Source organism: Miniopterus natalensis, chromosome 11 (genome assembly GCF_054644295.1).
Source record: "Miniopterus natalensis isolate mMinNat1 chromosome 11, mMinNat1.hap1, whole genome shotgun sequence".
NCBI classification, from domain to species: Eukaryota; Metazoa; Chordata; class Mammalia; order Chiroptera; family Miniopteridae; genus Miniopterus; species Miniopterus natalensis.
Genome location: NC_142091.1, coordinates 28,178,025 through 28,193,089, shown reverse-complemented (window position 1 = coordinate 28,193,089; position 15,065 = coordinate 28,178,025). Strand labels below are relative to the sequence as shown.

At 37.5% G+C, this 15,065-nt stretch overlaps 1 protein-coding gene across 4 annotated transcripts in view; it reads right to left on the bottom strand.

Annotated features, from left to right (window-relative positions):
- Positions 1-15,065, bottom strand: part of NOX4 (NADPH oxidase 4) — a 128,282-nt gene that overhangs the window by 16,438 nt on the left and 96,779 nt on the right. For all 4 annotated transcript variants that reach the window (XM_016206811.2, XM_016206812.2, XM_016206810.2 and 1 more), the window contains exons 14-15: positions 2,097-2,216; positions 177-285 (exon numbers count right to left, since the gene is read on the bottom strand). In XM_016206811.2, coding sequence (XP_016062297.1) covers positions 177-285; positions 2,097-2,216 — 229 coding nt within the window. The remainder of the gene's footprint in view (positions 1-176; positions 286-2,096; positions 2,217-15,065) is intronic.

The window sequence follows — 15,065 nt, the reverse complement described above, 5'->3', positions numbered from 1 at the left end:
CAATTAACAAATGTTATCTGTTGTTTTTATTTAAAGGATTTTCTCTCCTTACTACTTATCTGAATATTTTTTGGATTTTTTTCTACAGCAAGCATTTAGTACTTTAGTAACTTGAAAGGAAATAACTATGTTTTTAAATTTAAAAATTGCAAAAGTAGAAACAAACCTAATTTTACCTTATTATACAACACACAGAGTAAATCTGCAAACCAACGAAAGGACTGAATGTCTCTGCAGACCCAAATAAAATACAGTCTTCTAAGCTTGTATGGTTTCCAGTCATCCCTTTAAAATGAAAATAACAGCATAATGATTAGGATGGCAAAAAAAGTTAAGAATCCCTGCATCTTTGAAAATTTGCTTTTCATTAGTAAGCAACCAATGAAAAAACCAGTCATTTACGTTCAAGCATCTGACGTAGCACTTACTATAACTCCCAAAGGAATTTGAAACGAATATACTGAGTCAGACACATGCTCTACTCCATGAATTCAGTGCTCATATTTGTGGATATTATACGCATATCACCCATCTCCAGTTGAAGGTAATAAACTAAACTCCTGGATCAGAATAATCGCAGCCCTGCAACTCAGAAAAAAGTTCTCTGTTTTCAATGAATTCTATCACTCGGCAGGGCTCCAGTCGAGTCCTCATCATTCTTGCCCTGGCTTCCAGGCAAAGTGAGCCAAACCATTCCAGAAATTGGTTGTTTATCCCCTTCATAATATCATTAAAGAAGGAGATTTCACAACCACCTACTATGTAATGCATTCCAGTAACTCATGATTCCAAGTCTGGGTTCCTATTTATAAGTAGGAAGTCGGCTTGAGGTTAAGAAAATATTCTTTCCTTCTCTTAACTTTAGGTGTCCAAATAACTTGTAATATGTTCTCAGAAACAAATGATTTCTGGCATGCAATATGGTTATTTTTCTAAAAACCTCCAAAAAGGCCCAACTTTATATCAAGTATTTAAAACTGAAATAAAATATCACTCAAACACATCACCTTATTGTTTCTCCTTTGGTACTCCATCAAACAGACTTTTAATGTGAATTGTGTTGTGTAAGTGAATGTGACAGATTGGAGAATAATTTCCTATTGTCATTTTGTTTGTGTTTTCATGACAATTAATATTAATCATTTAATTTTTGCTTATAATCCTAGGACAAAAATAACTGAAAAAGTATTTCCTGGTTAAGCTATCTTACCTCTGAAATTTCTAGTCTTCTGTCTGTTTTAAATTTGCTGAGTAATAGACCAAGAAATGATGGGCTCATTCTGTCATCTCCTCAGAAAAACTCTCCCTTCCTGGCCTGTGTGGCTCAGCGGTTGAGCATCGACCTAGGATCCGGGAGATAGTGGTTCGGTTCCCGGTCAGGGCACATGCCCAGCTTTCAGGTTTGATCCCCTGTGGGGGGGGTCCAGGGGGCAGCCGATCAATGACTCTCTCATCACTGATGTTTCTATCTCTCTCTCCCTCTCCCTTCCTCTCTCTGAAATCAATAAAGATATAGTAAAAAAAAAGAAAAAGAAAAGCTCTCCCTGACCACACGTTTACAATAGCCCTGGCCCTCTATTTCTATATCCCATGAATACCTCTTCTCATCATAGTTCTAATATTTTCCGAAGTAATGTTATTTCAGAATTTCTCACTGGTTTATTTTTACCTCCCCCATTTGAACTAAGCTTTCTAAGGGCAGGGGCTCAGTGTCATTCAGGGCTGTATTACCTGTAACTACCTAGAAGATAGATTGGCATATCAGTGCTCAAAAATATTTGTTGATGGATAGATAAATAGTGCCCTTAACACTGACGAGGCAGTAGAGAAATGAAGGCCAGTGGAGTAACTTTAATAGAGGGTAAGGACAGAGGAGCGCAGAGCTGTGGTGCTGACATATTTTCCAGGACAGCATGCTGAAAGCCAAAGCCACATGCTGAGAATCACTGAATTACTCCCTTCATCAATCAGTAAATGAAGTCCCGTCAATAGCAAGTACACGGATTCTGGACGGAGTTACTTCAGACTAAAAGAGAGATGTCTAAGATATCGGCAGTTCTTTATCTGGATTAATAAAAGGGATCAAAATGACATACAGCAGAGTGTTGAGTATTGACGCAAATGGAGTTACTCCGATGCCTCCGGCCACGCAGAGGCTAACCTCATAGTTCAGTGATTCCTCAAATGGACTTCCAAATGGACCATCAATATACAGCCTGTGGAGAGGAAGACAAAGGTGGGAGAGATGAAAATAAATTCCTTTTCTATAATTCGCAGCAAATATGCTAACCCCAGTTGCTAGGCTTTGTGATGGTCCAGGTCTTACTTTATTGTTTCTCATAGTGACAGGCCTAAAAAAACAAGGAATGTTGTTTATGAACTGTCAGTATTAAAATAATCCATCTGTTTCTAAGCATGCCTTTTTCGAGAGAAACATTAATTAAACATATAGGAAAATGTATATAGGACCATGAGAGATAGCTGACAAGTTAAAAGTCTGATTCTATTATATTACTATATTTGACTACATTAAAATACCAACTGCTTTACTGTGTCTATATCCAAGAATGTTCTTTTTAATGGCAAAGTCAGTAGCAGAAATACTTACGCAAACATTTATCATGTGAACAGAAAAGCACTAGGAAGAAAGAAAAGAAACTAATACAGCTTCTCCTCTTGCCCCAGTTAGGTTTTATTAGTGTAGAAAAGATGAAGAACAGTCTCAAAGGAATCTTTAATTACTCTGCTTGTGATTAAATATTCAACTGTGTGTGTATGTGAGTGAATCCTTCTTAACCACAAAAATACTTGCCAATCGTTCAGTCAGTATTCATCTTCCCGCTCTTTCCTAGCAACAAAACATTAACTCCATTCAGGGAAGCAAAGTACCTGACAAAACCCCACATTTCCCAGACTCCCTTACCTAGTTCGGCTGTGTGACTATGTTCTGTTAATGTGGTGTAAATGTAAGTGCAACTGGAAAAACTGGAAGGCTCCTTGAAAGAAGCTGTCTCCATTGAAGCTTGCATCTCTATATCCCTCCCCCTTTCTTCCTGGTGCCTAAAATATTGACTTAATGGTCTAAATACTTATCTTTGATGACTATAGAATTACCATACCCTTCTATGCCTATCTAGTTCCAGACACCTTTATGTCAATGAAAAAGAAACACTTATGTATATATGGCACTGCCATTTTAAAGCTTTTTTCTATTATTAAAAAACATAACTTTGCTCAAAAATAGTAACAATCCTGAAAAGTACATTTGTGTTGTCAGCCTTTTGATACCCATGTCTCTCATTGTTAGGAGGGATTGTAACAGATCGTTTAAGATTAGGCATCCGTGGGCTTACCGGGTAGGTGTTTGTTAACATTTGCTAAGTGAATTAATGAAAAGGTAGTCTTTTGACCTCTGAGGTCTATGGTATGTAGTCTGCGTTATATACTGCTAATCATTGCCAAAATCCGGCTTCCTTTCCTCCTGGGTGCCCAGTAGACAACACTTCCTGGGCTTTTTGTAGCTCTGCTGAGCCTCGTGTCTAATTCTGACCACCTGGCCGTGAGGGGAAGCAGTATTTGTCACTGCTGGAACGAGGCAAGGAAAACTCTGTCCCTCTCACGGGAACCGAGAGCCATGAGTTGAACCAGAAGACAAAGCCAACTAAATCCTTGACCTAACACTTAAAGGAAACTGTCCTAGAGGGTGGCTGGACCCTCAGGAGACACTTCATGAGCAAGAAACAAATGTGTTTCATCAAACTTTCAGGGGGTTTTCCAGGTTAACTAGTTACTGCAGCAGAACGTACACCCTCTTGACTACTACATGTTCAGTACATACTTAAATCCTGGAAACTTGCAAGAGTAGTGCTTTAAAAAAAAATACTCAATCTATTAAAAAAGCTACTTATTGTAACTCAAGAAAAATAGTCAAAGTTTAAATGCTTAAGGTAGTATTCTAAACATAGCAGAAATTCAGAAAATACTGATAGATCACATACTCAGAATATGCTTAATTCTTATTAACCTACCTCACTCACACTCTAAAGCTTATTTACTCAACAAATAAAAATATATTTATAAGTTAATGATACAACATATTGAACTCTTGATAGAAATCTCAAAATATCAGTGGCTCAAAAGCAACATATGTAAATTGATTCTACCACTTTCCACCATGTAAACAAATTTAGAACATAAGCATTAAGCAACAAAATTGGGATTAAAAATAAGTACTTCCAATTGCAAAAATAAGATTATTATAAATCTCTACAACTATTTTGAATCCACTAGACTTATTGCAATCTTCTCTTAATTAGTCATTCATTCCTTCATCCAACAAACGGTTTTCTCTACTTGCAATGTACCTGACACTGTTCAAACTGTCTGGGATACAGAAGTGAACAAGGTAGAAAAAGTTCCTGACCTCATGGTTCTTTGATTCTAGTAGGAAAGGGGCTAGCCCATAAATAAAGATAAAAAAGATATATGATATAATGCCACATAGTGATATATGCTTTTTAAAATAGGTAAAACAATAATTATTGAAGCACAGTGATTTAGTATATAAAAGCTCATTATACTATTCTGTTTACTTTTGTATACACTTGAAATTTTGCATAGGCTGTTTAAGGCATAGTTGGGGAAAGATCTCTCTGTGCACATGACATTAGAACAGAGATCTAAATGAAGTGAAGTTACTAGATATAAAAGCATCTGGGAGTAGAATCTTTTCAGCAAGATATATAAGCACCACCCAGCCGGCCTGGCTCAACGGTTGAGCATGGACCTAGGATCCAGGAGATCAAGGTTCAATTCCCAGTCAGGGCACACGCCTGGGTTGGGGCCCAACCCCCAACAGAGGACCTGCAGGAGGCAGCTGATTAATGACTCTCTTATCATTGATGTTTCTGTCTCTGTCTCCCTCTCCCTTCCTCTTTCTGAAATCAATAAAGACATATTTTTTAAAAAAAAGATATAAAAGCATCTGGGGAAAGTAACAGGAAGTACAAATCAAGTATTGTTGGCTTAAGTATATATGTACATGAGCTAAACCCTTCCCAGGAACTTTCAGCTCAGTTTCTCTGTTTAATCTCCTTATAACTGTGTTTATGAATTTTACTCTGTCAGGACTGACGCTCTGTTTGGATTATTCCATGCTGGTTCCTGTTCATTAACAAATATTTTAGCACCTACCCTACAAAAGGCTCTTCAGGTGCTGGAGATTATAGCAGTGAACAAGAGACAAAAGTCCCCGTCCTTGTAGAGAGCTTCTCTTTGACGTGATTATCTAACACATGCTCCATTGGCATATACTTACTAAGTATCTTCTACATGCAAAGTTCTGGAGACAGAAAATTATAACTCCTGTCCCCAGCAATTTTGGTGCTAACCACTTCTCTACTCATGCCTGTTCCCAAAAAGGAAAAACTGACACAAGGACATTGTGCTTGACTAGCAAAGGACACGAGAGAGGAGTTATTAGGCAATTAATTGTCTTCTACTTGTCTGTTTTCCAGCCCACGTGCTCGCACATACCACCTCCTGATACTCAAAACAGCTACTCTCTGGCGTTTCAGAATAACTTTGGACAAGACGACAAGAACTCAGAGGGTTCTAGTCACTTACTAGGGTTAGGATCATCAGCAAGTTACTCGTGCTCTCTAAATCTGATTTCCTACAACTCTAAAAGGAGCAATCAGATATAACTCAGAAAAAGCCTGCTAAGTATTATAGAGGGTCACAATGATCAGAATTTTTTTGTTAATGGCATTAATGAGAACCTACTGCCCACTGTGAAGCCATCTGAGAAGTCCAGCATAAATACAAGAAGTGGATTAAGTTCACAGTATGGCATGAAAAATGTAGATGGGAATGCAGTTTAAAGGACCTCAGAGAATCAGCTTGACTGGGGATCGAGCCCGCAACCCGGGCATGTGCCCTGACCAGGAATCGAACCTCGATCTCCTGGATCCCAGGTCAATATTCGATCGCTGAGCTATGCCCAGCTGCGCTCATTGCAAATGTTTTTGCACAAGGTGAAATAAAATTTTGATTTTTTGAGAGGAGGGATGAAAAATGAAATGACAGTAATTGATTACTTGGCACCTGGGTTTTTGAGGGAGGCAGAAAGAGGAACTACTTAAATCACTTTTTACATGTTTCACCTGATTAATGTTAAAAATCCATTGCCTTTAATTTATGAGCAGTGATTTTTCTCCCTATCTTAGTACCTTGTCTTTAAAAGAATGCTTTATTGCTACTATCATTATATCTGTGACAAGATCACAGAAAGTAAAGGCAACTATTCAAAGTCTTGTAGCAACACAGTGGAGGGGAGATCAAATGACATACTTTTAAAGTTCAGTTGATGACTAATGAAAAGTTTCTTTATGAAGACTGTGGACCTAAGAGAATTCTAAGAAAAGGAGGAATCCTCTTCCCCGACCCACTCAGAAATATATAAACATTTTTCGAAATATTGATGTTTGCCCTTAAAAGTAGAATCCATTAAATATTAATGGAATTAGTTGTTTTAATGAGTAATATCGATCAGCTATTACACCAGTTATATCAAATCTTTTCTCAGTGGGAAAAAAAATCTATGAGCCACAAATTAATTAAACTATATTAAAAGATAAAAGTACAACCAACATTTCTTGAAATCTTATTTCCCAACACTTCCTATCACATACACCAAAACACACTGATATCATAATAAATTAAAACAGAACTCATTTAGACAACTGAGGAGAGAGCTTGTCAGAAGTCATACAATTATTTTAAGAAAAACATTTTAATTAAAAAACTGATATTAATTTTACCAGTCTTTCCCAAAAGGGATCTCAAAGAACAATAGTATAGGGGGAGGGAAAGTATTTCATGCTCAAATAAATTTGGGAAATGTGTTAAGCAAAGTTTTATTTTACTTGTTTCTTTGTTTTAAAATATTTTTAATTCAAAATGTCTCCAAGCCTTCAACAAGCCGAAGTGCCTTAATAATCTCCAAGCAGAGGATACACAATACTTTGTAAACATATCTCACCATAAATTTCTTTTCTTCACCAAATGCCTGTTAAGATTTTATAGAGAACAATTTAGGAAATGGAGACCTAGAATCAAGAAAAAACAAAAAGGTAGTCCCTCTTTAACAAACTAGTTCCTTTGTGAGGTTTCACAAAGGACAACTTTGGCTACAACAGACATTCTAAAATTACTTTAAAGATTAAATAAATGGAGGGAATTAATGTGCTTTTACTTAATTCATCATGTAAAAATAGAAGGTTTACTATGAGTAAGGCACACTACCACCTGCTGCCACAAACAGAAAAAGAAAAGAGAACCAGATGAATAATTGCAATGTCTGCTGGTTATAAAGATAAAAGCGAAAGTGACTTAGTATGATACTCTCAGTATCCATCATAGTGTCACAAATCTGGAGAACATCATGCTAAGTGAAATAAGTCAGAAAAAGTCAAGAACCATAAGATTTCACTCATAAGTGGGATATAAAACTGAAAACGACAAATGAACAAACAAGAGAAACTGACGAAAACCTCACAGACACAGAGAGCAGCCTGGTGGTTACAGGGAAAGGGCACTGGGGGTAGTAAAGGGTGCAGGGGGGCAAATATATGGCGATGGAAGGAGATTTGACTCTGGGTGGTCACAAAAAGAACAAAAACATCCTCTATCCCCAACTTCTCTGTGACCCTAAAAGTAGCGTTTAATTACATACTTTGATAAAGACAAGTCTCTTTGAAATTAAAATTTCACATTATAAAAGAATTGACTGCCCGGCCGGGCGTGGCTCAGCGGTTGAGCGTCAACCTAGGATCCAGGTGATCAGGGTTCGATTCCCGGTCAGGGCACATGCCCGGGTTGCAGGCTCGATCAATGATTCATTGTTAATGTTTCTATCTCTCTCTCTCCCTCTCCTTTCCTCTCTCTGAAATCAACAGAGATATATTTAAAAAATAATAAAATAAAATAAATAAAAGAATAGACTTTACTCAATAAATACACTTCCAAGAACAAAAGAATATGATGAGCTAGCCTACGACATAAAAGATCTTGCGACTAGTAGCCATACCCAATGAAAGAGTAGGCGATGAAAGGACAGTATAAAAAGTAAACTAAATAAAAATTTTAATAGCCATTAGGTAGGTGTGTAACAACTGAACAATTTTATGGTGTTTTAAAGACTAAAAAAACACATCTAATATAAATTTCTGATTTGATCTCAAACCAGTCCTACCAATGTCAGCAAAGTAAGTCTACCTGGGTTGATGTCAAAGGAGATGTTACTTTTAATGTAGTTTTAGACTATAACAAGTCCCTGGAGCAGCCAAGTTTCTTTAGGGAATAGCTATCTTTGACTACAGGACAGCCCAAGGATTATTTTTCTGACCAAAATAAATGTATAGGCCTTACCTTTTTGTTTAATGGAAAGATAGTACAATGTAAAACCATCATCTTGTTCCTTGCCTGTCCTGACAACAGCGGAGCTATGTGATTGACCGTGCGGCACGCATTAGGTGAATTATTTATAATTACGAAATGAGAGTTAAGTGGTGCTATTCGACTTTATTGATTAAGAAGCTGAGGTTCTGGAAGTTTAAATATTTGCTCAAGGACACACAATCTAATAAGTGGCTTATGTCAACCACCAGAATGAACTCCATTTCTGTTTATAACTAAACCAAACAAAACTGTCTTCCCCAAACAGGAGTTTGTTCTAATTCTTTCATTCAGAGAAATAATCAATTAAAACCTGTATCAGTAATTAGCAACTCTCTTTATGCCTACAAATATTTCTTACCTTAAAGTCTCTTTTATCTGAAACAATTATTCTTAGGCTAGAATCTCTCTGCTATATTTTTCACCTTCTTAAACTTTCAGCCTTCCTCTATCTTTATGTTTTGTGTGCATCTCTTGAAAACAGCTTATTGCTCTATTTTATTTTCTCATTCCATTCTGACAGCCTTTTCTTTTGAACTGGAGAATTTAGTTCAATTATGTTGAATTACTTACCAAAATATCACCTTGTACTGTTTGTCCCACTTTTTCTTTTTTTACCCTCCTGTTTCTTTTCTTGACAGCTTTTACATTGTGTTGGTCTCTGCTTTTAGTTTTCTATAAGTAAATTATAATGATTCCCATGGTGCATTTCTTTTTATTACGTTGTTTGGGATTTATTGATAACCCTGAATTTGGGCTATTATTTCTTCAAATAGTGCATCTCCTACACACACTTTCTCTCTCTCTTCCTTTTGGATCTCTAAAGAAATGCAGGAATTTCTCACTCCTTATACCATATCTCTCAATGTTTTGTTTTTTTAAAAAAAATATGTTTTTATTGATTTTGAGAGAGAGAGGAAGGGAGAGGGAAAAGGGAGAGAGCGGGAGATAGAAACATTGATGACAGAGAAACACTGATTGGCTGCCCCCTGCACACCCCCTACTGGGGATCAAACCTGGACCCGGGCATGTGCCCTGACCGGGAAGCAAACCAGCGACCTCTTGGTGCACAGGACAATGCCCAACCACTGAGACACACCGGCCGGACTCAGCCTCTCCATGTCTTAGTCTCTCTGTGCTACCTCCTGGATAATTATTTCAGTTCTATTTGACAATTCCTTCATTCTCTCCAACCAATCTGCTATTGGCTCTTTTTCAAAAGCGCCTTGAGACATTTGTCTAGTGTGTCTTATAATCATTATTTTAATGCTGTTTTATTTCTTTAGACATATTAAACATTAGCTTTATACTTTTTAAAGATCTGATTTCTACTGATGTGCTCATGGTGTTTTGTTTTCTCATTTTAAAAAATATGAGCTCCTATTCATCTTGGTGTCTTATGTATAGAGATCCTTTGAGAATTAAAATGTGTCCCCCACAAGAGGATTTTCACTTTCCTCTTCTAGGCAACAGAACACCATAAATCTGAAATCACTTTAAACTAAATTTTAGTCCCTGGGTTTATTGGGCTACATACATATTATGAATTCACTGTTCCAACCCAAGAGAGATGGAAATTATGGTTACTAAATACCAGGGGATCTTTTTAAAAAAAGTTTCTCAAAGCCAAGGACAAAATAAGTCAATTATCCCAACTGTCTTCTTCTGCAGAGCAAACTATTTAAACTCTATCTTATCTGGTGATGATGTTTCACGTAAGGAGTTTAGGCAATTTGCAGGGGTCTCTGATCTGCTCTCCAACTGTCCTCAGAGTCCAGGACTTATCTCGGTCACCATACATATGGCCCATTAAAACCAGCCTTGCCCAGCCGGTGTGGCTCAGTGGATGAGTGTCGACCTATGAACCAGGAGGTCATGATTCAATTGCCGGTCAGGGCACATGCCCAGGTTGTGGGCTCAGTCCCCAGTAGGGAGCATGTAGGAGGCAGCTGATCAATGTTTCTCTTATCGATGTTTCTATCTCTCCCTCTCTCTTCTGCTCTCTCTAAAATCAATAAAAACATATATATTTTTTTAAAAGCCTTAATATTTGGGGGAATAAATTGATACATTGTTAAGAGCAAATATGTACTCAAACACTCACTTCACATACTCATCTAAATAGGAAATTTCTTATGGTTTATGACTCCAAGCAATTTCCTTCATGTCCTACCTGTCATTTCAAACATGCATTATAAATTATAAATGTGTGTTTGTTTCTGTTTGTTGGTTGGTTGCCAGATGGGAGAGGAGTGGGGAGGTGGATGAAAAGTTTATATTTATATAACTTACAAAGTGATCCTCCCAATAAGTCTAATACCCACCTGGCACCATATATAGTTATTACAATATTACTGACGATATTCCTATGCTGTACTTTACCTCCTGTGAATATTTTGTATCAGCCAATTTGTAGTTGTTAATCTACACTAGATAGTTAGCTGGAAACATGAACTATAAACTGACAACCCCTGGTGAATTTTTAAGTGCAACATGTAGCCAAATTTCACACCCCACTCCCACATATATTTAAAACGCAGCTGCAACCCTTACTAAAATGACATTATCTCTGAAAGCTTTTGGAGGATATATATTCAATGAAACACTCTTTAAGACTGCATTTAGATCTATAGACTCCTGCACAACAATCAGCCTTTCCAACAAAAAGTGTGACTTTATAAATTGTATTTGAACTGTTGTTTATTTAGATCGTAATGAATCCTTTTGTTTTCTGTGACTTATTATATGCCTTTAGGCTCAAATAGTTTACTTTATTCCCCCCAAACAAGTCATTCCATCTTGTTCCCAGCTTTCCTTTTCCTACAGGGCAGCTTACCTCCTGCCGAGAGCCAGGCTGCAGCAGGTCTTCACACGCTTTCAAACCCCAAATCCCTGTGTCCTCTATTTTGTTTTTGCCATTTCTTTTCTATTAGTTAGAGAGCTCAACTCAATTAATAAATAGCCATGGCTTCTATCATTGTTATGCAACTTATCTGCACAGACCAAGAGAGAGAGAAGGGGGCGGGCGGGGAGAGGAAGGAAGAAGAAGATGATGAAGAAGACACACAAGAAACAGACCAAGTGGAACGGAACAAATAAGCGTTACAAAATAATGCAGAATGTAGCTCAATCTAAATAAACTAAATATACTAAAATTTTCTGTTCTGAGGAAAGGTGTGCTTTCATATTTTCCTTTGTAATGGAAGACAGGTGACTGTGAGGACAGGGGCTTCTTTATTCTGCTCTTGTTTTCTGCTTAACATGCTGAATATGTCTCTTTTCCCTGCTGACAGATGCGGTGAAATTTGACCTTGATGGAATAAAATGTCCTTCGTCAGGCTTTGACTGATACGATGCGGTACACTCCTACTCCAAGTGTGGTTCTTGGACCAACAGCATCATTTTTACCTGAGAACTTGTTAAAAAAGTCAGAATTCTAGGCCCAACCTCAGACTTCCTGAATCAGAATCTGTGTTTTATGAAGATCTCCAGGTGAGTCATATGCACATTAAATTCTGAGAAGCTGTGCTCGCGCGAACCTTTCCAGATAACACCACTAATGTCAATAGTAAAATGGGATTTTCCCTCTGTTTTTCTTTTGTATTCTGTGAATATTATCTCCGTTGAGACTTTATAAAAATGATGATTTAGTGATTTCAAAAGCTAAAGGATGATGTCTGCTACCTGAATAGGAATCTTCCCCCAAGTTGTACGATCAACAAAAACAGCAAATAAAATCACACATAATCCATGCCTTCAGCATTACTAGGGGACAAAGAATACCTATCATAGAAAAATGATCACTAACTACAAACAGGAAAAAAAAAGTGGTTGGCATGGAAGACAGGTAAGGAATGTCCAGAATACAACACAGTTTACTAATTAGGTGTAGGTAGATGTTGGGGTTGGGGATCCGAGTTTCTTGAAAGGGAAGCTGACTCAGCTTGCATGGACTTTTTACGCCCTTGCTGTTCTTCCTTCTGCCTGGAATAAGGGCCTGACGGTGAAGCTGAAGGAGTCATCTTGAGATCATGAGAGGGGAAGGAGAAGAGAGGTCTGCAGACCCCTCAGGGGTAACATACTGGCACTGTACCAATACCTGTGCCACTTACCTTGGTACTTGTTACATGAGAAAATAAGCCCCATCATTTTTAGCTATGTTTCTGTTTTATGTAGCTGAATGATAATACACTTGGTAAGCTTTTAACATAGTACCTGGACACAGTAAGCATTTGATAAATGTTCAATATTATTAATAACAATAAAGTGTTGTAATTTACATCCACTTAATGCTAATATAAATGTACATTTTTGGAAAATGTATTTGCCTTTATCTGATTAGCTTTGACTTTTTAAAAAGTTCTCATTTTTAAAAAAGAATTATCTCAGATCCTTACCTTCAAAACCTAAAATGAGTTGTAATAACAATAGAAACTCTTTATTGAACATTTAATTTAATCCAGGGCCTATGCTAAATATTCTATATGCATCTTCACTCCTAATCCACACAACAACCTTCACAAAAAGGTATAACCTCCTTTTCACTGAAGGGGGAACTAAAACTCCAATATGTTAAGTAATTTTCTCAAAGCTGCCCTTCTATTAAGGAGAAAGACTATTATTAACATCCTTGTACATCTGACTATAAAGTTCATTCATATTCTTAATGATCACATATTAATCATTACAGTAAATTATACATTATTTTGGTTAGAAATAACCACACCTAAGCAAATAAATAAAAAATCCGAAGAGGGTACATTGTGCCAAGGACCTCTTGGGAAATACTGCTTTGCAGGCTGGAAGGATTCAAGGTCATCCTTCACAACAATTCTTTCTTCATCTCAGGAAAAGATGAATGTACGTAATTAACTGTTCCCGCTGAGAGGATGGCATTGCAGTTTTAAACCATTCCCTTCCCAGAAGATAATCACATCAATAAACATAATAAGAAGGAGGGGTAGAGTTCAAAAGTGTGAGTCTTCAAAATGTTTCTGTCCTTCACTGATGGTCCTCAAGCGTTAATATGCATTAGAATTTCCTGGAGGGCTTATTAAAACACAGAGTACTGGGCCCCAACCCCAGATTTTCTTAGTCAGTTAGTCTGGAGTAAGTCTCGGAATCTGTATTTCTAAAAATGTCCCACGAGACACTGATGTTTGTGGTAGAGCAGGTAAGGAGCGTAGGAAGTGAGCTGGCAGGGGTGGCGATTTTAAACATGGTCATCAGAATAAGCCCTTAACATTTGAGTTAAGACCTGGTGGGAGGTAGTGGGTGGCAGTCCACATTGTTTGAACTTTAGGAACAATTTAAGAAAGGAAACGTCATCAGCAGAGAGCTAAGAAATCTTTGTAACTAATGTGTGATTATTACCTAAAGCAATCTAATGCATAAATAAGAGCAACCTTGTTTGAAAAACCACTTTAACTGATGTTTGTTTCTTGGAGTTTTGACTCACTCGATCAAGGTCTTACAAACAAAGGCCATTGATTAATTTAGGGTCTGAAGGAAGAAAAGCTCTTTGGCAAGGAATTCCTATAAAACAGGATATTATCAAAATATTATACTACACTACTCCTACAAAATAGTATAATATTATCAAAATTAAACTATTGTAACCATTATAAATTGATAAATTTACTATAAGACTGGCTTTTCACTGCTATTTTAATATTAACTTAAGCTATCGAGTTCATAAGTAGTTTCTGAAACCACGGTTTACCGCTGATAACATCGCACTCTTCTAGAGCTGAGAACATTGTTGAGGAGCTGCAAACCACCATATGCAAAAAGGAAGCCGTAGTTTTTATCCAAGAACATTAAAATGAGATTTTAAGATTTTTAACAAAGAAAGAACTTAGGCCACTTTCTTTCTCAAGTAATAGACAATCTCTGAGTCAGAACAAACAAACAATAAAACCAAAAAGCTAGAAACAACTGATGTCTGAGAAGACGTATGACAGCTGAGAACGCAGGAAGGACAGGACAAGGGAAGTCACTCGCTCTCAAAGGCGCTAGATGGAGAATTGCATGTGCTTATCTCCTGGAAAGTGTTCACTTCCCCAGCTTGTTTTGATATTTCAGCTGCCTGGCCTTGCCGCTCTAGGCCCCTCTTGGCTCTATCCTTGAACCAGTTCTTCTCTGAGTGCAGAACGAGTTATTCGGTCACTTAGCAGCGAGGCATCTTGACTGCACGCCCATTAGCCTTGCACCGAGTTCCTTCACTTATCACAGCCCGAGCCAGGCTTTTCTCAGTTTCAGCAGTGCCTCAGTTTGGGCAGATCTTGAGGTCTGTTTGCTTTGTGTTGTTTTCTTTGGTCGGTTTGCCTTGCTTTTGCAATTCTGATGATAGGTTTTTTTACTTGTGAATCCCAGCCTAGGGGCTGGGACCTACCATCAACTGATAGACCAGCTTCATTCTGACATCTTGCTTGCCTAGATCTGCATATATCAGAAGGATTGGAATCCTCATTACTGCATTCACATTCTAGTCACAATATCAGCTCTTTATATCTCTTGCCAGCCAGGTGTTGGAATGTCACCTACCATACAAAAGCAAACCCAAGTTTAAGAATGAGAAGATGAGAGGCAGTAATCCTTTAATGAAA